Below are 21,107 nucleotides of genomic sequence, written 5' to 3'. Positions count from 1 at the left end.
CATCCAGTCCAACACTCTGTGCCACATAAGAACATAAGAGAAGCCATGTTGGATCAGGCCAATGGCCCATCCAGTCCAACACTCTGTGCCACATAAGAACATAAGAGAAGTCCTGATGGATCAGGCCAATGGCCCCTCCAGTCCAACACTCTGTGTCACATAAGAACATAAGAGAAGCCCTGTTGGATCAGGCCAACGGCCCATCCAGTCCAATACTCTGTGCCACATAAGAACATAAGAGAAGCCCTGTTGGATCAGGCCAACGGCCCATCCAGTCCAACACTCTGTGCCACATAAGAACATAAGAGAAGCCCTGTTGGATCAGGCCAGTGGCCCATCCAGCCCAACACTCTGTGTCACATAAGAGAAGGCCTGTTGGATCAGACCAATGGGCCATCCAGTCCAACACTCTGTTCCACATAAGAACATAAGAGAAGCCCTGTTGGATCAGGCCAGTGGCCCATCCAGTCCAATACTCTGTGTCACATAAGAGAAGGCCTGTTGGATCAGACCAATGGGCCATCCAGTCGAACACTCTGTTCCACATAAGAACATAAGAGAAGCCCTGTTGGATCAGGCCAATGGCCCCTCCAGTCCAACACTCTGTGTCACATAAGAACGTAAGAGAAGCCCTGTTGGATCAGGCAGTGACCCATCCAGTCCAACACTCTGTGCCACATAAGAACATAAGAGAAGCCCTGTTGGATCAGGCCAATGGCCCATCCAGTCCAACACTGTGTGTCGCATAAGAGAAGCCCTGTTGGATTAGGCCAATGGCCCCTCCAGTCCAACACTCTGTGTCACATAAGAACATAAGAGAAGCCATATTGAATCAGGCCAGTGGCCCATCCAGTCTGACACTCTGTGTCGCATAAGAACAGAAGAGAAGCCCTGTTGGATCAGGCCAATGGCCCATCCAGTCCAACACTCTGTGTCGCATAAGAACAGAAGAGAAGCCATGTTGGATCAGGCCAATGGCCCATCCAGTCCAACACTCTGTGTCGCACAGTGGGCAATATATATGTGTGTGTGTATACACACAGCATGTCACAGAAGTGAGCACACTCCCTCCTTTTTCGCAACCATTCAAGAATATCTCCTCATGCGACAACACTGAAGAAACGACACTTGGCCGCAATGCAAAGCAGCGAGTCTACAGCCTGCACAACAGCGCCAATGCGCTGTCCTCTCAAAACTACGCAACACACAGCCGTCCATGTCGAAACTGCTGGCAACAAAAGTGAGCACACCCCTATGTGATAATGTCCAAATGGGGCCTTCTTCTCCCTGGCTGTCTTCTCCCTAATATGCAGTTTGGCAGCTGCGCTCTGTAGCTGTTGTTCATCAAGCATTTGTTTGCTAAAAGTGGTGGACAGGCATTCTGGTCCGTGTCCGCTCTCTGCGCCAAGGCGTGCTGAGCCGTCTACCTTTGGAACAGCCGTTCCTCCACAGGTGAAGGCACAACAGTCGCCACTTCGGAGAACGCCGGCGCTTCAGTTGCAACGCGTTCGCCATTGAGCGCCGGGGCCACCGTCCCCAGCGCGACGAGGGCTCGCCCGCTTCCATTCATCGCCGGCTGACTGCGGAGGTTTGTCGCTCGAGGGATGAAGACATTTCTGCGTGAATGAGCTGGGAGAGATGAAATCCAGGGCAGCGGATGTTTCCCAGTATCAGTTGAACTGCGTTTGCACCTGAAGCTTCTTCACACGTCCGTTTGTGACTCACCGGTTGCAGAGAAAGGAAGCCGAGTTTGATGCAATTGTGTGGGATGGGCCACAGGTGCACCGGTGACACACGATGCTCCAAGCCTCCGATGCAAGATGTTTCTTGTAATCGGGCTTTTTTTTGTAGAAAAAGCCCAGCAGGAACTTATATGCACGTTAGGCCACACCTCCTAAGACCTAGCCAACCGGAAATGCATTCCTGTGCGTTCCTGCTCCATAAAAAGCCTTGCTTGTAATATATCAGGGGCGGCCAAACTGCAATTCAGGAGCCACGTGTGGCTTTTTCACACATACTGTGTGGCTCGCAAAACCCCCGCTACCATGTCAGCTGGCTTGGAGAAGCCATTGCTCTCTTTAAATCACTTCGCCAAACCAAGCCAGCCAGTGGTTTGGGGATTGCATTTAAAGTTAAAGCTGCTTTCCTTCCACCTCCAGCTCCCTCCCCCATCTATTTTCCTTCCTTCCTTCTTTCTTTCCTGTCTTGTGGCTCTCGAACATCTGACTTTCATGTCTTACAGTTTGGTCACCGCACCTCAAAAAGGATATTCTAGCATTGGAAAAAGTCCAGAAAAGGGCAACAAGAATGATTTAAGGGTTGGAACACTTTCCCTATGAAGAAAGGTTAAAACGCTTGGGGCTCCTTAGCTTGGAGGAACGTCGACTGCGGGGTGACATGATAGAGGTTTACAGGATTATGCATGGGATGGAGAAAGTAGAGAAAGAAGTCCTTTTCTCCCTTTCTCACAATACAAGAACTCGTGGGCATTCGAGGAAATTACTGAGCAGTCGGGTTAGAACAGATAAAAGGTATTTCTTCTTCACCCAAAGGCTGATTAACATGTGGAATTCACTGCCACAGGAGGTGGTGGCGGCTACAAGCATAGCCAGCTTCAAGAGGGGGTTAGATAAAAATATGGAGCAGAGGTCCATCAGTGGCTATTAGCCACAGTGTGTATATATATGTGTGTATATCCAATATGGCTTCTCTTGTGTTCATATAAATCCAATGTCTTCCTTCAATGTCTTCTTGAGAAAGACTCTTTGAAACGGAGGGTTACTGAGGCTGGCATATCCGTAGGGGGCCTCGCATGGCAGTGTGTATGGTACAACCAGGAGATCCTAAAGTTGTCTGGCAGCCAGAAGTTCAAGTTCACTCTTAGCATTCTACACCTCTCAGTGGTGAACCAGGTTTGCGTTTAAGACAAGAGAGGTGGCATGCCATGAGAATGGGTTTCTCCGGATGCAAAGGCAGGAATCCATTTCTTCCCTTGAGTGTGACATCGGATTTGGCATGGGGTGTCCCCAATCACTGCCCACCCCATGTAGGATTCTTCCCTGGATGTCCCAGCCCGAGCTGATTGGGAGGTCTGCGGCGCTCCGCTCAATTATCTCCTCCCACGGGAAGAGGCCGCAAACGAAGGCCGTAATGAGCTCCACTGAGCATGAAATTGAGAGGAAGTCCTTGTAAATCAGTCGCTCTGACAGATAAATGCAGGCAGAAAGAAGAGACGTGCCCCGGTCATGCGCTCCTCACCCTGTCCAGCTGCCTTCAAAATAATCACAACGATTACCTTCTAAATGGAGCTTGTCAGAGTTCCCAGTAACTCACGTACGTTTCCTCAGCAGCGCTTTACCTTGTGTTGCAGACTGATGGGTCTAATAATTAATAATGATCATATGGCAGTGTGTGTGATACAACCAGCAGATCCTAACATTGTCTGGCAGCCAGAAGTTCAAGTTCTTTCTTAGCATTCTACACCATTGTCGCAACTCAGGGAGGTATTGCCAATTGCTGCCACCACTCTGGGTTAAGGGTCTCCCTTAGGGTTGCCAAATCTAATTCAAGAAATATCTGGGGACTTTGGGGGTGGAGCCAGGAGACTTTGGGGGTGGAGCCAGCAGACATTAGGGGTGGAGCCAAGATCAAGGCTGTGAAAGCATAATTGAACTCCAAAGGGAGTTCTGGCCGTCACATTTAAAGGGACGGCACACCTTTTCAATTCATTCCTTCCATTGGAAATAATTATTTCCATAGGAAATAATTCCTTCTTTGGGGGCTCATAGAATTGGACCCCCTGGTCCAATCTTTTTGAAACTTGGGGGGTATTTTGGGGAGAGGCACTAGATGCTATACTGAAAATTTGGTGCCACTACCCCCCAAAACAGCCCCCCCCCAGATACCCGCAGATCAATTCTCCATGATTTTCTATGGGAATAAATCCTCATAGGGAATAATAGAGTTCCCAGCAGACATTTCCCTCCCCTCCCCCGCTTTCTGATGACCCTGAAGCGGGGGGAGGGCCTCCAAACCAGGGGATCCCCTGCCCCCACCTGGGGATTGGCAACCCTAGTCTCCCTTGAGAAGGCCCAGAGTCCCCTTCCAAGCCTTTCAGTCCTCCCTTAGCTAGGCCAAATAATGGGCATGAGGACAGCAGGGGGGGAAAGGTTTATTTAAAAGGTCAGTGCAATATAACAAACAAGGTGCATAAAACAGTAAAAGGGGGAACAAATGCCCTAACGTCTCTCTTACAGTGGTTGGCCGCAGTGTGAGACAGGAGGCCGGACTAGATGGACCCTCCCTGGTCTGACCTAGCAGGGCTCTTCTGATGTCCTTCTCAGGGGAAGGCCTCAGCCTCTCTGCCCTGTTGTTGGCCCTCCAGAGGAACTGGCTGGCCACTGTGTGAGACAGGAGGCTGGACTAGATGGACCCTCCCTGGTCTGACCCAGCAGGGCTCTTCTGATGTCCTTCTCAGGGGAAGGCCTCAGCCTCTCTGCCCTGTGTTGGCCCTCCAGAGGAACTGGCTGGCCACTGTGTGAGACAGGAGGCTGGACTAGATGGGCCCTCACTGGTCTGATCCAGCAGGGCTCTTCTGATGTTCTTCTCAGGGGAAGGCCTCAGCCTCTCTGCCCTGTGTTGGCCCTCCAGAGGAACTGGCTGGCCACTGTGTGAGACAGGAGGCTGGACTAGATGGACCCTCCCTGGACTGACCTAGCAGGGCTCTTCTGATGTCCTTCTCAGGGGAAGGCCTCGGCCTCTCTGCCCTGTTGTTGGCCCTCCAGAGGAACTGTCTGGCCATTGTGGGAGACAGGAGGCTGGACTAGATGGACCCTCCCTGGTCTGACCCAGCAGGGCTTTTCTGAGGTTCTTCTCAGGGGAAGGCCTCGACCTCTCTGCCCTGTTGTTGGCCCTCCAGAGGAATTGGCTGCCCACTGTGTGAGACAGGAGGCTGGACTAGATGGACCCTCCCTGGTCTGATCCAGCAGGGCTCTTCTGAGGTTCTTCTCAAGGGAAGGCCTCAGCCTCTCTGCCCTGTTGTTGACCCTCCAGAGGAACTGGCTGGCCACTGTGTGAGACAGGAGGCTGGACTAGATGGACCCTCCCTGGTCTGATCCAGCAGGGCTCTTCTGAGGTTCTTCTCAGGGGAAGGCCTCGGCCTCTCTGCCCTGTTGTTGGCCCTCCAGAGGAACTGGGTGGCCACTGTGTGAGACAGGAGGCTGGACTAGGTGGACCCTCTCTGGTCTGATCCAGCAGGGCTCTTCTGACGTTCTTCTCAAGGGAAGGCCTCAGCCTCTTTGCCCTGTTGCTGGCCCTCCAGAGGAACTGGCTGGCCACTGTGTGAGACAGGAGGCTGGACTAGATGGACCCTCCCTGGTCTGATCCAGCAGGGCTCTTCTGAGGTTCTTCTCAGGGGAAGGCCTCGGCCTCTCTGCCCTGTTGTTGGCCCTCCAGAGGAACTGGGTGGCCACTGTGTGAGACAGGAGGCTGGACTAGGTGGACCCTCCCTGGTCTGATCCAGCAGGGCTCTTCTGAGGTTCTTCTCAGAGGAAGGCCTCAGCCTCTCTGCCCTGTTGTTGGCCCTCTAGAGGAACTGGCTGGCCACTGTGTGAGACAGGAGGCTGGACTAGATGGACCCTCCCTGGTCTGACCCAGCAGGGCTCTTCTGAGGTTCTTCTCAGGGGAAGGCCTCGGCCTCTCTGCCCTATTGTTGGCCCTCCAGATGAACTGATTGGCCACTGTGTGAGACAGGAGGCTGGACTAGATGGACCCTCCCTGGTCTGATCCAGCAGGGCTCTTCTGAGGTTCTTCTCAGGGGAAGGCCTGTTGTTGGCCCTCCAGAGGGACTGGCTGGCCCCTGTGTGAGACAGGAGGCTGGACTAGATGGACCCTCCCTGGTCTGATCCAGCAGGGCTCTTCTGAGGTTCTTCTCAGGGGAAGGCCTGTTGTTGGCCCTCCAGAGGAACTGGCTGGCCCCTGTGTGAGACAGGAGGCTGGACTAGATGGACCCTCCCTGGTCTGACCCAGCAGGGCTCTTCTGATGTTCTCCTCAGGGGAAGGCCTCGGCCTCTCTGCCCTGTTGCTGGATCTTCAGAGGAACTTGCTGGCCACTCTGTGAGACAGGAGGCTGGACTAGATGGACCCTCCCTGGTCTGACCCAGCAGGGCTCTTCTGAGGTTCTTCTCATGGGAAGGCCTCGGCCTCTCTGCCCTGTTGTTGGCCCTCCAGAGGAACTGGCTGGCCCCTGTGTGAGACAGGAGGCTGGACTAGATGGACCCTCCCTGGTCTGATCCAGCAGGGCTCTTCTGAGGTTCTTCTCAGGGGAAGGCCTGTTGTTGGCCCTCCAGAGGGACTGGCTGGCCCCTGTGTCAGACAGGAGGCTGAACCAGAAGGACTGATACAGCAGGGCTGTTGTGATGTTCTAATGTTCTTATCCTATCAAACTCTGGGGCTCAGCAAGTATATATTCCAGGAACTACCTGCTAAACAAACCCCGCAGTCTTCTCCAGGCATCCCTGACATAGTAGGTGGAAAAGGAGCAGGGGGAGAAAGCCAGGGCTTTTTTTGTAACAGGAACTCCTTTCCACATTAGGCCACACCCCTTTGATGTAGCCAATCCTCCAAGAGCTTACAGGGGGGCCTGTAAGAAGAGCCCTGTAAGCTCTCAGAGGATTGGCTACATCTGTGGTGTGTGGCCTAACAGGCAAAGGAGTTCCTGCTGTGATCTAGCCTCTCTGGGTAACGCGGATAGGAACCAACTAAAAAGGGAAGAGTGTGTGGAATGTGGCCTTGATGGGAGGTGACATTGAGGCCTGAGAAAGGACTTTATATTAATTCAAAAGATTTTGGGCGGGTGAGAGAAAAGGGGAGCTGTTATTTTGTCCCCTATAATTGCCAGGCAGTTGCTGATTCGCTTCTGTCTGGCAAGACCTGGTCTTGTGAATGCACGCCATTAATGTTTGCTTCGAGCCTCATTATGAAAAGTTTCTTTTGAACCAACATATAGAGCCTCGTGATTGAACTTGGGCAGAACCTTACACAGCGGCTCATTCATTGCATCTGCTTGGAGTTGTGCTGGATTTTAATTAGAGTGTTTTAAAAGGCTGTCATGAATAGTGTTTGAAAAGCGAAAAGGTTCTGCCTCCCTTTTGAGCAGCCTACAAGACTCTCCACCTGCTATGGTCTTTCTTTCTTTCTTTCTTTCTTTCTTTCTTTCTTTCTTTCTTTCTTTCTTTCTTTTCTTTCTTTCTTTCTTTCTTTCTTTCTTTCTTTCCCTTCCTCTCTCCTCTTTCTTTATTTTTCTTTCTTTCTTCCTTTCCCTCCCTCCCTCCTTCCTCTTTCTTTCTTTCTTTCTTTCTTTCTTTCTTTCTTTCTTTCTTTCTTTCTTTCTTTCTTTCTTTCTTTCTTTCTTTCTTTCTTTCTTTCCCTTCCTCCCTCCTCTTTTTTATTTTTCTTTCTTTCTTCCTTTCCCTCCCTCCTTCCTCTTTCTTTCTTTCTTTCTTTCTTTCTTTCTTTCTTTCTTTCTTTCTTTCTTTCTTTCTTTCTTTCTTTCTTTCTAATGAGGCATCCTGATGCACCTTGGCTCACACGCTAATTTTCTTTCCACCCCCCCCCCTTTCTCCTCCATAATCTCCGCGGCCCATTTTCGTGCCACTTGTAAGGAAGCGCGCTCCCATCTGGTTGCAGCAGATTGGGAGAGACACAAGAGGCGTAGGAAGGACGTTTCTTTCGAACGGCTTCAAAACATGCGACTGCACCGAGTCAACAAAACAGAAGGTTGGGGAAGTCTTTGTGAGGCAATTAATCTCTCCCTCCACACCGAGGCAGGGTTAATTAAAGCGAAGCCATCCCTGTCTGCAGTACAAGCGGATTTGTGAGAAATGATCCCCACTTATAATTTGTCTTTATGTAGCAATGAAGGGGGGACAAAAAAGACCCACAAGATTTGATCAACGGTGGCTCTTGTCACTAGCCGCTAATGAAAAGGGAACACAATAACCCCATCGACTTTCTCCTGGTGTCATGATCCTGAGCCTAGGAGGCCTGCAGGCCCCAGGGAAGCCTGCTTAGGAGTTACTGGGAAAAACCTACATCTCCCAGGATCCCCTCTGTCCCTCTGATTGGGTGGCCAGGTTTTGGAGGGAAACTGGCCCAGAGAGGGCTGGGGTCTGGGAGGAGAAGATAAAAGGGCCAAGCCCAGGAAGTGGGTGCTCTTTCCCTGGAAGGCTGAGCTGGGGAATCAAACCCGGTTCTCCCAGATAAGAGAGCTCTGGCTGACCCAAGGCCATTCCAGCAGCTGCAAGTGGAGGAGTGGGGAATTAAACCCGGTTCTCCCAGATAGGAGAGCTCTGGCTGACCCAAGGCCGTTCCAGCAGCTGGGGAATCAAACCCGGTTCTCCCAGATAAGAGAGCTCTGGATGAGCCAAGGCCATTCCAGCAGCTGCAAGTGGAGGAGTGGGGAATCCAACCCGGTTCTCCCAGATAGGAGAGCTCTGGCTGACCCAAGGCCATTCCAGCAGCTGCAAGTGGAGGAGTGGGGAATCGAATCCGGTTCTCCCAGATAAGAGTCCGCACACTTAACCACTGCACCAAACTGGCTCTCCGCAAGGAGGGGTCGAGAAGAAATTCAAAGCACCAACGGTTCCAGATTGCATACAAACATTGCAAGCACCAGTTCTTTGGAGACAACTATCCTTGCAGGAGATCTCCAGGCCCTACCTGGAAGTTGACAAGCCTAGTCTGAGGGCTGCCGTTTGAGCAAATCCGTCTCTCACCCTGCTGCAACTTCATCTCAATTTCCAGGCCCGAATGCTTATGAACATATGAAGCTGTCTTATACTGCGGTCCATCAAAGTCAATATCGTCTACTCAGACTGGCAGCAGCTCTCCAGGGTCTCAAGCTGAGGTTTTTCACGCCTATTGGCCTGGACCCTTTTAATTGGAGATGCCGGGGATTGAACCTGGGATCTTCTGCTTATCAAGCAGATGCTCAGCCACTGAGCCACAGCCCCATTCATGGCTCTCTAGGGTCTCCAGCTGAGGTTTTTCATGCCTATTTGCCTGGACCCTTTTTAGTTGGAGATGCCGGGGATTGAACCTGGGACCTTCTGCTTACCGAGCAGATGATCTAACACTGAGCCACAGCCCCATTCATGGCTCTCCAGGGTCTCCAGCTGAGGTTTTTCATGCCTATTTGCCTGGACCCTTTTTAGTTGGAGATGCCGGGGATTGAACCTGGGACCTTCTGCTTACCGAGCAGATGATCTAACACTGAGGCACAGCCCCATTCATGGCTCTTCAGGGTCTCAAGCTGAGGTTTTTCACGCCTATTTGCCTGGACCCTTTTTTAGTGGAGATGCAGGGGACTGAACCGGGGACCTTCTTCTTACCAAGCAGATGCTCTGCCACTGAGCCACAGCCCCATTCATGGCTCTCCAGGGTCCCCAGCTGAGGTTCTTCACGCCTATTTGCCCGGCTGGGTTAAACCAGGTAGGGTCCATCTAGTCCAGCCTCCTGTCTCACACAGGGGCCAACCAGTTCCTCTGGAGGGCCAACAACAAGGCAGAGAGGTTGAGGCTTTCCCTTGAGAAGAACAACAGAAGAGCCCTACTGGGTCAGGCCTGGGAGGGTCAAGCTAGTCCAGCCTCCTGTCTCACACAGGTGCCAACCAGTTCCTCTGGAGGGCCAACAACAGTGCAGAGAGGCTGAGGCCTTCCCCTGTTGTTGCCTCCTGGCTCTGGGATTCAGAGGTTTAGTACTGCTCAGTCACCATTACTTGTTGCCATTCATAGACTTCTCCTACATGAAATGAATCTATCTACATGGATAGTAACTGCATGCCTTATCAATTGTGAAGTGTGCTACTGGGATATGTAACCCCTCGGTCAACATTCTCCTCAAATCTGACAAGATTCCCAAAGTTGTAACAGCCTGAACTTATTGCTATCCTGACCTTGGTGTAATTTCTACTCTGTGGTTCCCTCGGAAAGTGCTGAGTGCTCCAAGCGACGAAAGCGTTCAACTGAATGACTTGCCAGAGAAGGTGATAAAAACCCCACAAGAAAAAGAGACAGGCCATGTTCGGCCTTGTCCGGAAAGACTGCAGATAATGAAGCCGTCTCTCGTCTTGTCGAAAGGGCGAAGACGTCTCTGTCCTCACCTGAGGAGGTGTCGGAGTAGCCTGCGATTGAACCAACTACCCACCAAAGCTAACAGGGGGGAACTCAATCAACTCAACTTGTAGGCAAGACTCAACGTGCACTGCTGCCCCTAACTCCGGATCTGGTGATCATAGAATCACAGAATCATAGAGTCGAAAGGGACCTCCAGGTTCATCTAGTCCAACCTCTTGCACAATGCAGGAGACTCGCAGATATGTCCCCCTAAATTCACAGGATCTTCATTGCTGTCAGATGGCCATCTAGCCTCTGTTGAAAAACCTCCAAGGAAGGAGAGCCCACCACCTCCTGAGTTGGAAGGGACCTCCAGGGTCATCTAGTCCAACTCCCTGCACAATGCAGGAAACTCAAAAACATGTCCCCCTAAATTCACAGGATCTTCATTGGTGTCAAATGGCCATCTAGCTTCTGTTGAAAAACCTCCAAGGAAGGAGTGCCCACCACCTCCCAAGGAGGAAGCCTGTTCCACTGAAGAACTGCTCTAACGGTCAGGAAGTTCTTCCTAATGTTGAACCAGAAACTCTTCTGATTTGATTTCTATCCATTGGTTCTGGTCTGACCTTCTGGGGCCACAGAAAGCAATTCCACATCATCCTCTATAGGACAGCCCTTCAAGGACTTGATGGCGATCCTATCACCTCTCAGCTGCCTCCTCTCCAGGCTAAACATCCCCAGCTCTTTCAACCTTTCCTCATAGGACTTGGTCTCCAGACACCTCATCCTCTATATGACAGCCCTTCAAGTCCTTGAATATGGTGATCCTATGACCTCTCAGCCGTCTCCTCTCCAGGCTAAACATCCCCAGCTCCTTCAACCTTTCCTCATAAGACTTGGTCTCCAGACCCCTCATCCTTTCTATGACAGCCCTTCAAGTACTTGAAGATGGTGATCCTATCACCTCTCAGCCGCCTCCTCTCCAGGCTAAACATCCCCAGCTCCTTCAACCATTCCTCATAGGATTCTCCTTATAGGACTGGTGGTCATAGAATCATTGGGGTAGGTATTTGTGGGTTTCCTGCATTGCGCAGGGGGTTGGACCATGACCCTGGAGGTCCCTTTCAACTCTATGATTCTGTGTCTGCTTGTTCAAAATTTATGGTGTCTCTTAGCGGTTTGTTATTCACTCACCTGGAGGTTGGCAACTCTTTGCCTTTTGGGAGATAGAACTGAAGTGACCCACCCTGGGAACAAGATTAAAACCTCAGCCTGCAAGCCTTCCCAACTCCCCACCCTGCATAGGGTTGCCAAGTCAAATTTGAGAAATATCTGGGGACTTTGGGGGTGGAGCCAGGAGACTTTGGGGTGGAGCCAGGAGACATTAGGGGTGGAGCCAAGATCAAGGCTGTGGCAAGCATAATTGAACTCCAAAAGGAGTTCTGGCCATCACATTTAAAGGGATGGCACACCTTTTCAATGCCTTCCTTCCATAGGAAATAATGAAGGATAGGGGCACCTTCTTTTGGGGCTCATAGAATTGTACCCCCTGGTCCAATCATTTTGAAACTTGGGGGGTATTTTGGGGAGAGGCACTAGATGCTGTACTGAAATTTTGGTGCCTCTACCCCAAAAAACAGCCCCCCCCCCGAGCCCCAGATACCTGCAGATCAATTCTCCATTATTTTCTATGGGAATAAATCTCCCTAGGGAATAATAGAGTTCCCAGCAGACATTTCCCTCCCCTCCCCCTGCTTTCTGATGACCCTGAAGCGGGGAGAGGGTCGCCAAATCGGGGGATCCCCTGCCCCCACCTGGGGATTAGCAACCCTAACCCTGCAACATCTCATCAGGCTAAGGAAACAGATTTAATTGTGAAGCTCGTTAGCGGCTGAACCACTGAGAGATAATTAGGGGGCAAATAACCTAAAGCCATCTGAGGAGGTGAAGATGTTGGCTAAGTCAGGTGTGGGTTCCCAGTCCCCAGCTCCCAGCGGGGGATCCCCCATTTTTACAGGCTTCTCCCCGCCCCCAGCCAGCTGGCCAGCGGGAGAAGCCCCGCCCCCCACAATCACCATGTAGTTGTAGAGCTCCTGCTGGTTTAGAAACCTGCAAACAGGTCTGTTTTTAAAATGTGTGCCTTTAAGGCTGAGCAGGAAACGGGAAGGGCTTCGGAGAAGGGCCCCTCCCTTTCTTTCGCTTTCGTTTTCAGAGCAAGTAAAGTTCTGCAGGAACAAGACCCACTAAGTATTTGTGTGTGAGAGAGAGAGGGAGGAGGCAGGGGATTCCATGCTTTGGAGACCCTCCCTCTGCTTTAGAAAGCATGGGGGGAGGGAAATGTCTACTGGGCACTCTATTATTTCCTATGGAGAACGATTCCCATAGGGAATAATGGGAAATTGATCCGCAGGTATTGGGGGCTCTGGGGGGCTATGTTTTGAGGTAGAGGCACCACATTTTTAGTATAGCATCTAGTGTCTCTCCCCAAAGTACCCCCCAAGTTTCAAAACGATTGGACTAGAGGGTCCAATTCTATGAGCCCCCAAAGAAGGTGCCCCTATCCCTCATTATTTCCTATGGAAGAAAGGCATTTAAAAATGTGTTCTGTCCCTTTAAAGGTGATGGCCAGAACTCCCTTGGAGTTCAATTATGTTTGTCACACCCTTGCTCCTGGCTCCACCCCCCATCTATCCTGGCTCCACCCCCAAAGTCTCCAGGATCCGACCCCAAAGTCCCCAGATATTTCTTGAATTGGACGTGGCAACCCTAGCTACGGCTGAGCATCAATGCTAATTGCCAGGTATTGTCCGGGCATCTCTGCCCGCTGTGCTGACCTCTTCATAGGCCCCAGGGTATGTGTGAACTGGAGTGCACTGGCACAGCCCAGTGGCCTTGAGTCTGAGCGTCACAATCCGACACTGAAATCCTAGCGATAAATACAAGCTGATGGGGTGTGAACTGGCGCAGACTGACCAAGAGAGAGATCTTGGGGTCGTGGTAGAGAACTCACTGAAAATGTCAAGACAGGGTGCGTTTGCAATAAAAAAAAGGCCAACGCTGTGCTGGGGATTATTAGGAAGGGAACTGAAACCAAATCAGCCAGTATCATCATGCCCCTGTATAAATCGATGGTGCAGCCTCATAAGAACATAAGAGAAGCCATGTTGGATCAGGCCAGTGGCCCATCCAGTCCAACACTCTGTGTTACATAAGAACATCAGAGGAGCCCTGTTGGATCAGGCAAATGGCCCATCCAGCCCAACACTCTGTGTCACATAAGAACATAAGAGAAGACATGTTGGATCAGGCCAATGGCCCCTCCAGGCGAACACTCTGTGTCACGTAAGAACATAAGAGAAGCCATGTTCGATTAGGCCAATGGCCAATCCAGCCCAACACTCTTTGTCACATAAGAACATAATAGAAGCCATGTTGGATCAGGCCAATGGCCCCTCCAGGCCAACACTCCGTGTCACACAGTGGCCAATATGTGTGTGTGTGTGTACACACACACACACACGTACATACATACATACACACACACACGCACACATATATATATATATACTGTGGCTAATAGCCACTGATGGACCTCTGCTCCATATTTTTTTCCAATCCCCTCTTAAAGTTGGCTATGCTTGTAGCTGCCACTACCTCCTGTGGCAGTGAATTCCACATGTTAATCTCCCTTTGAGTGAAGGACTTCCTTTTATCCGTTTTAACCTGACTGCTCAGCAATTTCATTGAATGCCTCATTTGGAATACTGTGTACAATTCTGGCCACTGCACCTCAAAAAAGATATTATAGCATTGGGGAAAGTGCAGCAAAGGGCAACTAGAATGATCAAAGGTTTGGAACACTTTCTCTATGAAGAAAGGTTAAAGCACTTGGGGGTCTTTAGCTTGGAGAAACATTGACTGAGAGGTGACATGAGAGAGGTTTCCAAGATTATGCACGGGATGGAGAAGGTAGAGAAAGGAGGACCTTTCTCCCTTTCTCACAATACAAGAACTCGTGGGCACTTGAAATCGTTGAGCAGTCAGGTTAAAATGGATAAAAGGAAGTCCTTTTTCACTCAAAGGGTGATTAACAGGTGGAATTCACTGCTGAGGAGGTGGTGGTGGCTGCAAGCATGGACAGCTTCAAGAGGGGATTGGATCAACATCCGGAGCAGAGGTCCATCAGTGACTATTAGCCACAGGGTATGGATGGAAGTCTCTGTCTGGGGCAGTGATGCTCTGTCTTCTTGGTGCTTGGGGGGGGGGGGGGCACAGTGGGAGGGCTTCGAGTGTCCCGGCCCCATTGATGGACCTCCTGATGGCACCTGGTTTTTTGGCCACTGTGTGTAAAGAGTGTTGGACTGAATGGGCTATTGGCCTAATCCAACATGGCTTCTCTTATGTTCTTATGACCTCATATTTGGCCCTTCCTTCCTGTTTCTCTTCACTGGCACCCACAATGCTGAGTTTGAGGCACTGGGATAAATTTATTTTCCCAAGCTTTTGGTGTTGGATAATTATAATTTTTGTCTTTTTTTTTTAATGGCTTTGTTTTCTATCCCTGGTGCTGCTGCTTTTATGGCTTTTGCTGTCTGAAGGATATTTATGGTTGACATTTTAATGCTGACAGTTTTCATTTTTATTTGTGGAGTGGATTTGGTTTGTTTTATTGTGGTTTTTTTGTGTTTTTTAAAAAGAACTTGCAAGCTACGCGGAAAAGGCTTTTGCGTGAGACAATGCATAAATATCCTGAAAGGAAAAAAAAAAAGATCTCACCCTCTGAATATTTCATATTTTTTTTTCCTTTCGTACGCTGGTTTGTATTTTATCGTGGCAATTATTATTCCCCTGTGCCGGTTCCGAGGCTGGGTTGTGATGAATCTCGACCCTCAGCAGGAAAGGTTCATCTTTTCTCACCACGGTTTGCACCCCGCCAGGAAATTGTGATCCCACACTTCCTTTTTGACTTGCCAAATGCAAAGCGTTGTCTTGGGATCTGACTGTCGCAGTTTGGCTTCTGTACGCTGCGTTTCCTAAATTCCATTCGTGTTTGAAAATGAAAAGTACTCAAAACGCTTTCCTGACATCTGAACACCAAAAGGAGGGCTCAGTGGTAGGGAAAGGTACGTTTCGGCGGGCAGGTTTCCAAAAGAAGAATCCTATTAGCGGCTCGGGCTGCCTGAACAACTGCTGCTCTCTGCCAGCGTGGAATTGGCTATTAGAGTGCAAGCTTTCCTTTCGAAAGTAACAACTGCCGTTGTGTTTCTCGCGTATCAGGGCCCTACAGCTAGGTTTCTGCCTGTTTGGGTGAAAAGGTGGTGAAAAGGTGCTAATTAGGAGGTGGGGCTTCAGGGCCTCGCGTCGCTCTTTGGTTCTCCCAGAGAGCAAAAGCAGACAAAATTAAGGGGAAATGAGAAAATGCACACAGATATAGGGTTGCCAATCCCCGGCTGAGTAAGCAACCAAAGAGAAACCATGGAAGAGAAAGAAGTAGGGAAACCACCGGTTCCGTAATGCCAGCCTCAGATTAGAAACCAAAGGAAATGAAAATTTAAAATAACTTTTAAATTGTATAATAACCTTTAAATCATATAAGTAACAAACGTCAAAAATCAAGCCACGTATGATGGTAAATGAAGCCTCAGAAAGGAAAGCCATTTTGGTGTACTGCTTAAGTGTGCAGTTCTGGGAGAACCGGGTTTGATTCCCCACTCCTCCACTTGCAGCTGCTGGAATGACCTTGGGTCAGCCAGAGCTCTCTTATCTGGGAAAATCGGGTTTGATTCCCCACTCCTCCACTTGCAGCTGCTGGAATGGCCTTGGGTCAGCCAGAGCTCTCTTATCTGGGAGAACCGGGTTTGATTCCCCACTCCTCCACTTGCAGCTGCTGGAATGGTCTTGGGTCAGCCAGAGCTCTCTTATCTGGGAGAACCGGGTTTGATTCCCCACTCCTCCACTTGCAGCTGCTGGAATGGCCTTGGGTCAGCCAGAGCTCTCTTATCTGGGAGAACCGGGTTTGATTCCCCACTCCTCCACTTGCAGCTGCTGGAATGGCCTTGGGTCAGCCAGAGCTCTCTTATCTGGGAGAACCGGGTTTGATTCCCCACTCCTCCACTTGCAGCTGCTGGAATGGTCTTGGGTCAGCCAGAGCTCTCTTATTTGGGAGAACTGGGTTTGATTCCCCACTCGTCTGTTGCAGGAAGAGCCCGCCTTGTCAGTTGAAGCGGGTGCAATGACAGAGGAGGCCTGAGGCGTAATCAGGAAAACAGCATTCGTTTATTAGGGTACACACGTGTGGGCCAGACCCCCCCTGGCATCTGCCACAAAGGTGGGAGTCTGAGCAAAGGACACAGTGAAACACAAGCCTTTTATATCATTTTCAACAAGCATTACATAGCTGCAATACATAGGTCAATTACTGATGGATTAACTGATGGTTACTGGTTACAAATCAGTGGTTCCAGGGCTGGTACATTACATGCAGCAACATAGGAGAGTACGGGACTTTCCAGTCAGGCACGGAAATCAGGCCGTTGGTATTACAGTTTCCTATTGGTAAATCGGGGTGTTTTCCCTGGCCACAAACCACTAGTTCGCTACTGAAGCCTAATTGGTAAGGCCCCCACTGAGGCGTATGCAGTAATTTACCAGTATGTCTCTGCCTTGGTTACAATAGTTATGCAAGCCACTCTTACTTAGTTCCTCCTTTCTTCAACTGTAAAATGCAAGAAGCCCTTTCTGCCTGTCTTATTGCTCCTACTTTTGTTAGCCCCAATTAGCCCCAAATCCCTTTATATTGATATAGATATATCCCCCCAAGCACATCCTAATATCTACTTTTGGCCTGCTGCCACAGTCCACTTGCAGCTGCTGGAATGGCCTTGGGTCAGCCATAGCTCTCTTCTCTGGGAGAACCGGGTTTGATTCCCCACTCCTTCACTTGCAGCTGCTGGAATGGCCTTGGGTCAGCCAGAGCTCTCTTATCTGGGAGAACCGGGTTTGATTCCCCACTCCTCCACTTGCAGCTGCTGGAATGGCCTTGGGTCAGCCAGAGCTCTCTTCTCTGGGAGAACCGGGTTTGATTCCCCACTCCTCCACTTGCAGCTGCTGGAATGGTCACCTATAGCTCTTGCAGGAGTTGTCCTTGAAAGGGCAGCTTCTGGGAGACCTCTCTCAGCCCCACCCACCTCGCAGGGTGTCTGTTTTGGGGGAGGAAGGTCAAGGAGATTGTGAGCTGCTCTGAAATTCGGAGTGGAGGGCAGGATATAAATCCAATATCTTCTTCTTAGGAGAGCCAGTTTGGTATAGTGGTTAAGTGTGCAAACTTTTATCTGGGAGAACCAGGTTTGATTCCCCACTCCTCCACTTGCACCTGCTGGAATGGCCTTGGGTCAGCCAGAGCTCTCTTATCTGGGAGAACTGGGTTTGATTCCCCACTCCTCCACTTGCACCTGCTGGAATGACCTTGGGTCAGCCAGAGCTCTCTTATCTGGGAGAACCAGGTTTGATTCCCCACTCCTCCGCTTGCAGCTGCTGGAATGGCCTTGGGTCAGCCAGAGCTCTCTTATCTGGGAGAACCGGGTTTGATTCCCCACCCCTCCACTTGCACCTGCTAGCATGGCCTTGGGTCAGCTATAGCTCTGGCAGCGGTTGTCCTTGAAAGGCCAGCTGCTGGGAGAGCCCTCTCAGACCCACCCACCTCACAGGGTGTCTGTTGTGGGGGAGGAAGATAAAAGATATTGTGAGCCACTCTGAGTCTCTGATTCAGAGAGAAGGGCAGGGTATAAATCTGTAGTCTTCTTCTCATATAAGAACAATAGAAGGGACTTGTTGAAGTGGGAAACAACAGCCTTTAAACAAGGTCTATTCATGTCCAAGAGTAAATTTGAAAATCCCAATTCTTCCAAAGTCCTTTCTGAATGCAATTAAGCATGGAGATCCAGACGCAGCTACGCACGAGAGGTACTTGATGGATGGGTGGATGGGTTTGTACTCTCTTGTCCCCGTTTCGCAATTGCTTCTTCTCCAGCTGGAGGGCAAGAACACTTCAAGGCACTTCCAAGCAGCTAAAATCTTGCAAACTTACTTGTGTCTTTAAAAAGGTCAAGCTAGTCCCCTGTGCAAGCACCAGTCGCTTCTGACTCTGGGGTGACGTCTCATGTGATGTTTTCATGGCAGGCTTTTTTTACGGGGTAGTTTGCCATTGCCTTCCCCAGTCAAAATCGAACAAACAGGGCATGGGCTTTCGTGAGTCACTGCTTACACCAGGGGTGGCGAAATTTGCTTGGAGAGAGCCAGTTTGGTGTAGTGGTTAAGTGCACGGACTCTTATCTGGGAGAACCGGGTTTGATTCCCCACTCCTCCCCTTGCAGCTGCTGGAATGGCCTTGGGTCAGCCAGAGCTCTCTTTTCTGGGAGAAACGGGTTTCATTCCCCTCTCCTCCACTTGCAGCTGCTGGAATGGCCTTGGGTCAGCCAGAGCTCTCTTATCTGGGAGAACCGGGTTTGATTCCCCACTCCTCCACTCGCAGCTGCTGGAATGGCCTTGGGTCAGCCAGAGCTCTCTTATCTGGGAGAACCGGGTTTGATTCCCCACTCCTCCACTCGCAGCTGCTGGCATGGCCTTGGGTCAGCCATAGCTCTGGCAGAGGTTGTCCTTGAAAGGGCAGCTGCTGTGAGAGCCCTCTCATTCTGAACTGTCTTTTCCATACAGAGGCAAGGTACAGACTTCTGCGGAACCATCTAATGCTCGCTAAATCTTTAAATCAGGCCCAAGTCCTTTACTTCCTCTTAGGGGATGGGAGTGATCAACTTTCTCTGGATCTTGCTAAGTTTCTATATGTTACCGACCTTGACAGGAAGAAATTTAACGCTGTTTGTATTTGAAAGAAGATGCCCTTAGTTAAGTGTTGCCTACGTCAGATAATTTTATTACTATTTTGATGGTTGTACATAGTTTTATATTGTTATGTTATATTTTAGCTTGGTGTTGTGTTGTACTGTTATTGATGAGTTGTGTTGTTGTTGTTGATTGGCCTAGAGCCGCAATAAACTGACTGACTGACTGACTGAGAGCCCTCTCAGGCCCACCCATCTCACAGGCGTCTGTTGTTGGGGGAGAAGATAGAGGAGATTATAAGCCGCTCTGAGTCTCTGATTCAGAGAGAAGGGTGTGGTATAAATTTGCAATTCTTCTTCTTTTTAACGTAAGAGCCACATAGAATAAACGTCAGATGTTTGAGAGCCACAAGACAGGGAGGAAGGAAGGAAGGAAATAGATGGAGGGAAAAGGGAGGGAGAGGTAGAAAGAAAGCAACATTAACTTTAACTGCAGCTGGCTTGCCATGGGGAAGTGATTTTAAATGCCTTCTCCAAGCCAGCCAACAGGGGATGGTTGGGACTTCCAAGAGTCACACAATATCTGTGAAAGAGCCGCATGTGGGTTCATAGCTGCAGTCGGATGGCTGCATCTTCTGCTTGTTTCACGCAGCAGTCACAGGAGAGAGAACTTTAACAACCTGTGCTTTTCACCCCCCTCCCCCCCAGGAAAGGGTGTACGTCTACCTTTTGGATGAAGAAGCCCGGCTGACCTGCAACGACCCACCTCACGAACTACCCAAGAGGGAAAACTCCGGTAAGCCCAGCTTTCTCTTTTGTGCGCCTTTTAAAAATAGATTTGATTGTTCTATCGAGACAGAGAGAGAGAGAGAGAGAGAAGGGGATTTAAAAGGTACAATAATAGAACAATTACAAGCTTTGTCTTAATGGCAGGCCCAGAGGGAGAGATGTGCTTGGAATCTGCTGGTTCAGAGAGAGAGCATGTGTAGTTAGGGTTGCCAATCCCCAGGTGGGGGCAGGGGATCTCCCGGTTTGGAGGCCCTCCCCCCGCTTCAGAGACGTCAGAAAGCGGGGGGAGGGGAGGGAAATGTCTGCTGGGAACTCTGTTATTCCCTATGGAGATTTATTCCCATAGAAAATAATGGAGAATTGATCCGTGGGTATCTGGGGCTCTGGGGGGGCTGTTTTTTGGGGTAGATGCACCAAATTTTCAGTATAGCATCTAGTGCCTCTCCCCAAAATACCCCCCAAGTTTCAAAAAGATTGGACCAGGGGGGGTCCAATTCTATGAGCCCCAAAAGAAGGTGCCCCTATTCTTCATTATTTTCCTATGGAAGGAAGGAATTGAAAAGGTGTGCGGTCCCTTTAAATGTGATGGTCAGAACTCCCTTTGGAGCTCAATTATGCTTGTCACATCCTTGATCTTGGCTCCACCCCCAAAGTCTCCTGGCTCCACCCCCGAAGTCCCCAGATATTTCTTGAGTTGGACTTGGCAACCCTATGCGTAGTGCCAGGGCTAAGTTTAAGTCGACCTAAGTTCTACGGGATTTAACAGGCCTTGATTGCCAATTAGAGCAGGGGTGTCGAACTCATTTGACATGAGGGCTGGATCTGACACAAATGAGACCTTGTCGGGCTGGGCCATGTCGGCCGGGCCATGGGTGTACCGAGTTAAGATTAGGTAGCAGAGATACAAACTTTATAAAGGACACAGAGAAACACAATTAAAGGGTTTTTTTTTTTTTTTTAAACTTAAAACATGCTTAAAACATTAGCGCTCATTGGTCTCAAAGATTCTTTCTTTGTATTTCTCCCCTGGGATCCAGGGAACTGGGCAAAGGAAGCTCTGGCTCGTCCCTTCCTTTCCTAGGGGGCCAGAAAGGGGAGGAGCCTCAGCCAATAGAAGGAAGAGAGGCTTGGCTCAGTAGCTCTGCTGTGCGATTGAGAGAGCCTGGCAAAGCAAGCTCTCCCTCCCCAAGGGAGGAGCCTCAGCCAATGGAGAAAATAGAGGTTTTGCTCTGTAGCTCCTGTGCATTTGAGCAAACCTGGCAAAGCAAGCTGTGGCGCAGAAGGAAGCAAGAGAGAGGAAGCAGATGACAGCCAGTTGCTCGGAGGCCTGATAGTAGCCTTCCGGGGGCCAGGTTTGGCCCCTGAACTG

General features: G+C 50.1%; 1 protein-coding gene across 1 annotated transcript in view; it reads left to right on the top strand.

Annotated features, from left to right (window-relative positions):
- PDE2A (phosphodiesterase 2A) overlaps positions 1–21,107 on the top strand; it is a 231,246-nt gene that overhangs the window by 23,560 nt on the left and 186,579 nt on the right. The window contains 2 exon segments of the mRNA XM_060235363.1: positions 19,658–19,727; positions 19,730–19,745. Coding sequence (XP_060091346.1) covers positions 19,658–19,727; positions 19,730–19,745 — 86 coding nt within the window.

This window comes from Heteronotia binoei, chromosome 3 (genome assembly GCF_032191835.1).
Source record: "Heteronotia binoei isolate CCM8104 ecotype False Entrance Well chromosome 3, APGP_CSIRO_Hbin_v1, whole genome shotgun sequence".
NCBI classification, from domain to species: Eukaryota; Metazoa; Chordata; class Lepidosauria; order Squamata; family Gekkonidae; genus Heteronotia; species Heteronotia binoei.
The sequence above is the reverse complement of the archived record's forward strand: the minus strand, read 5'-3'. Positions and strand labels throughout refer to the sequence as shown.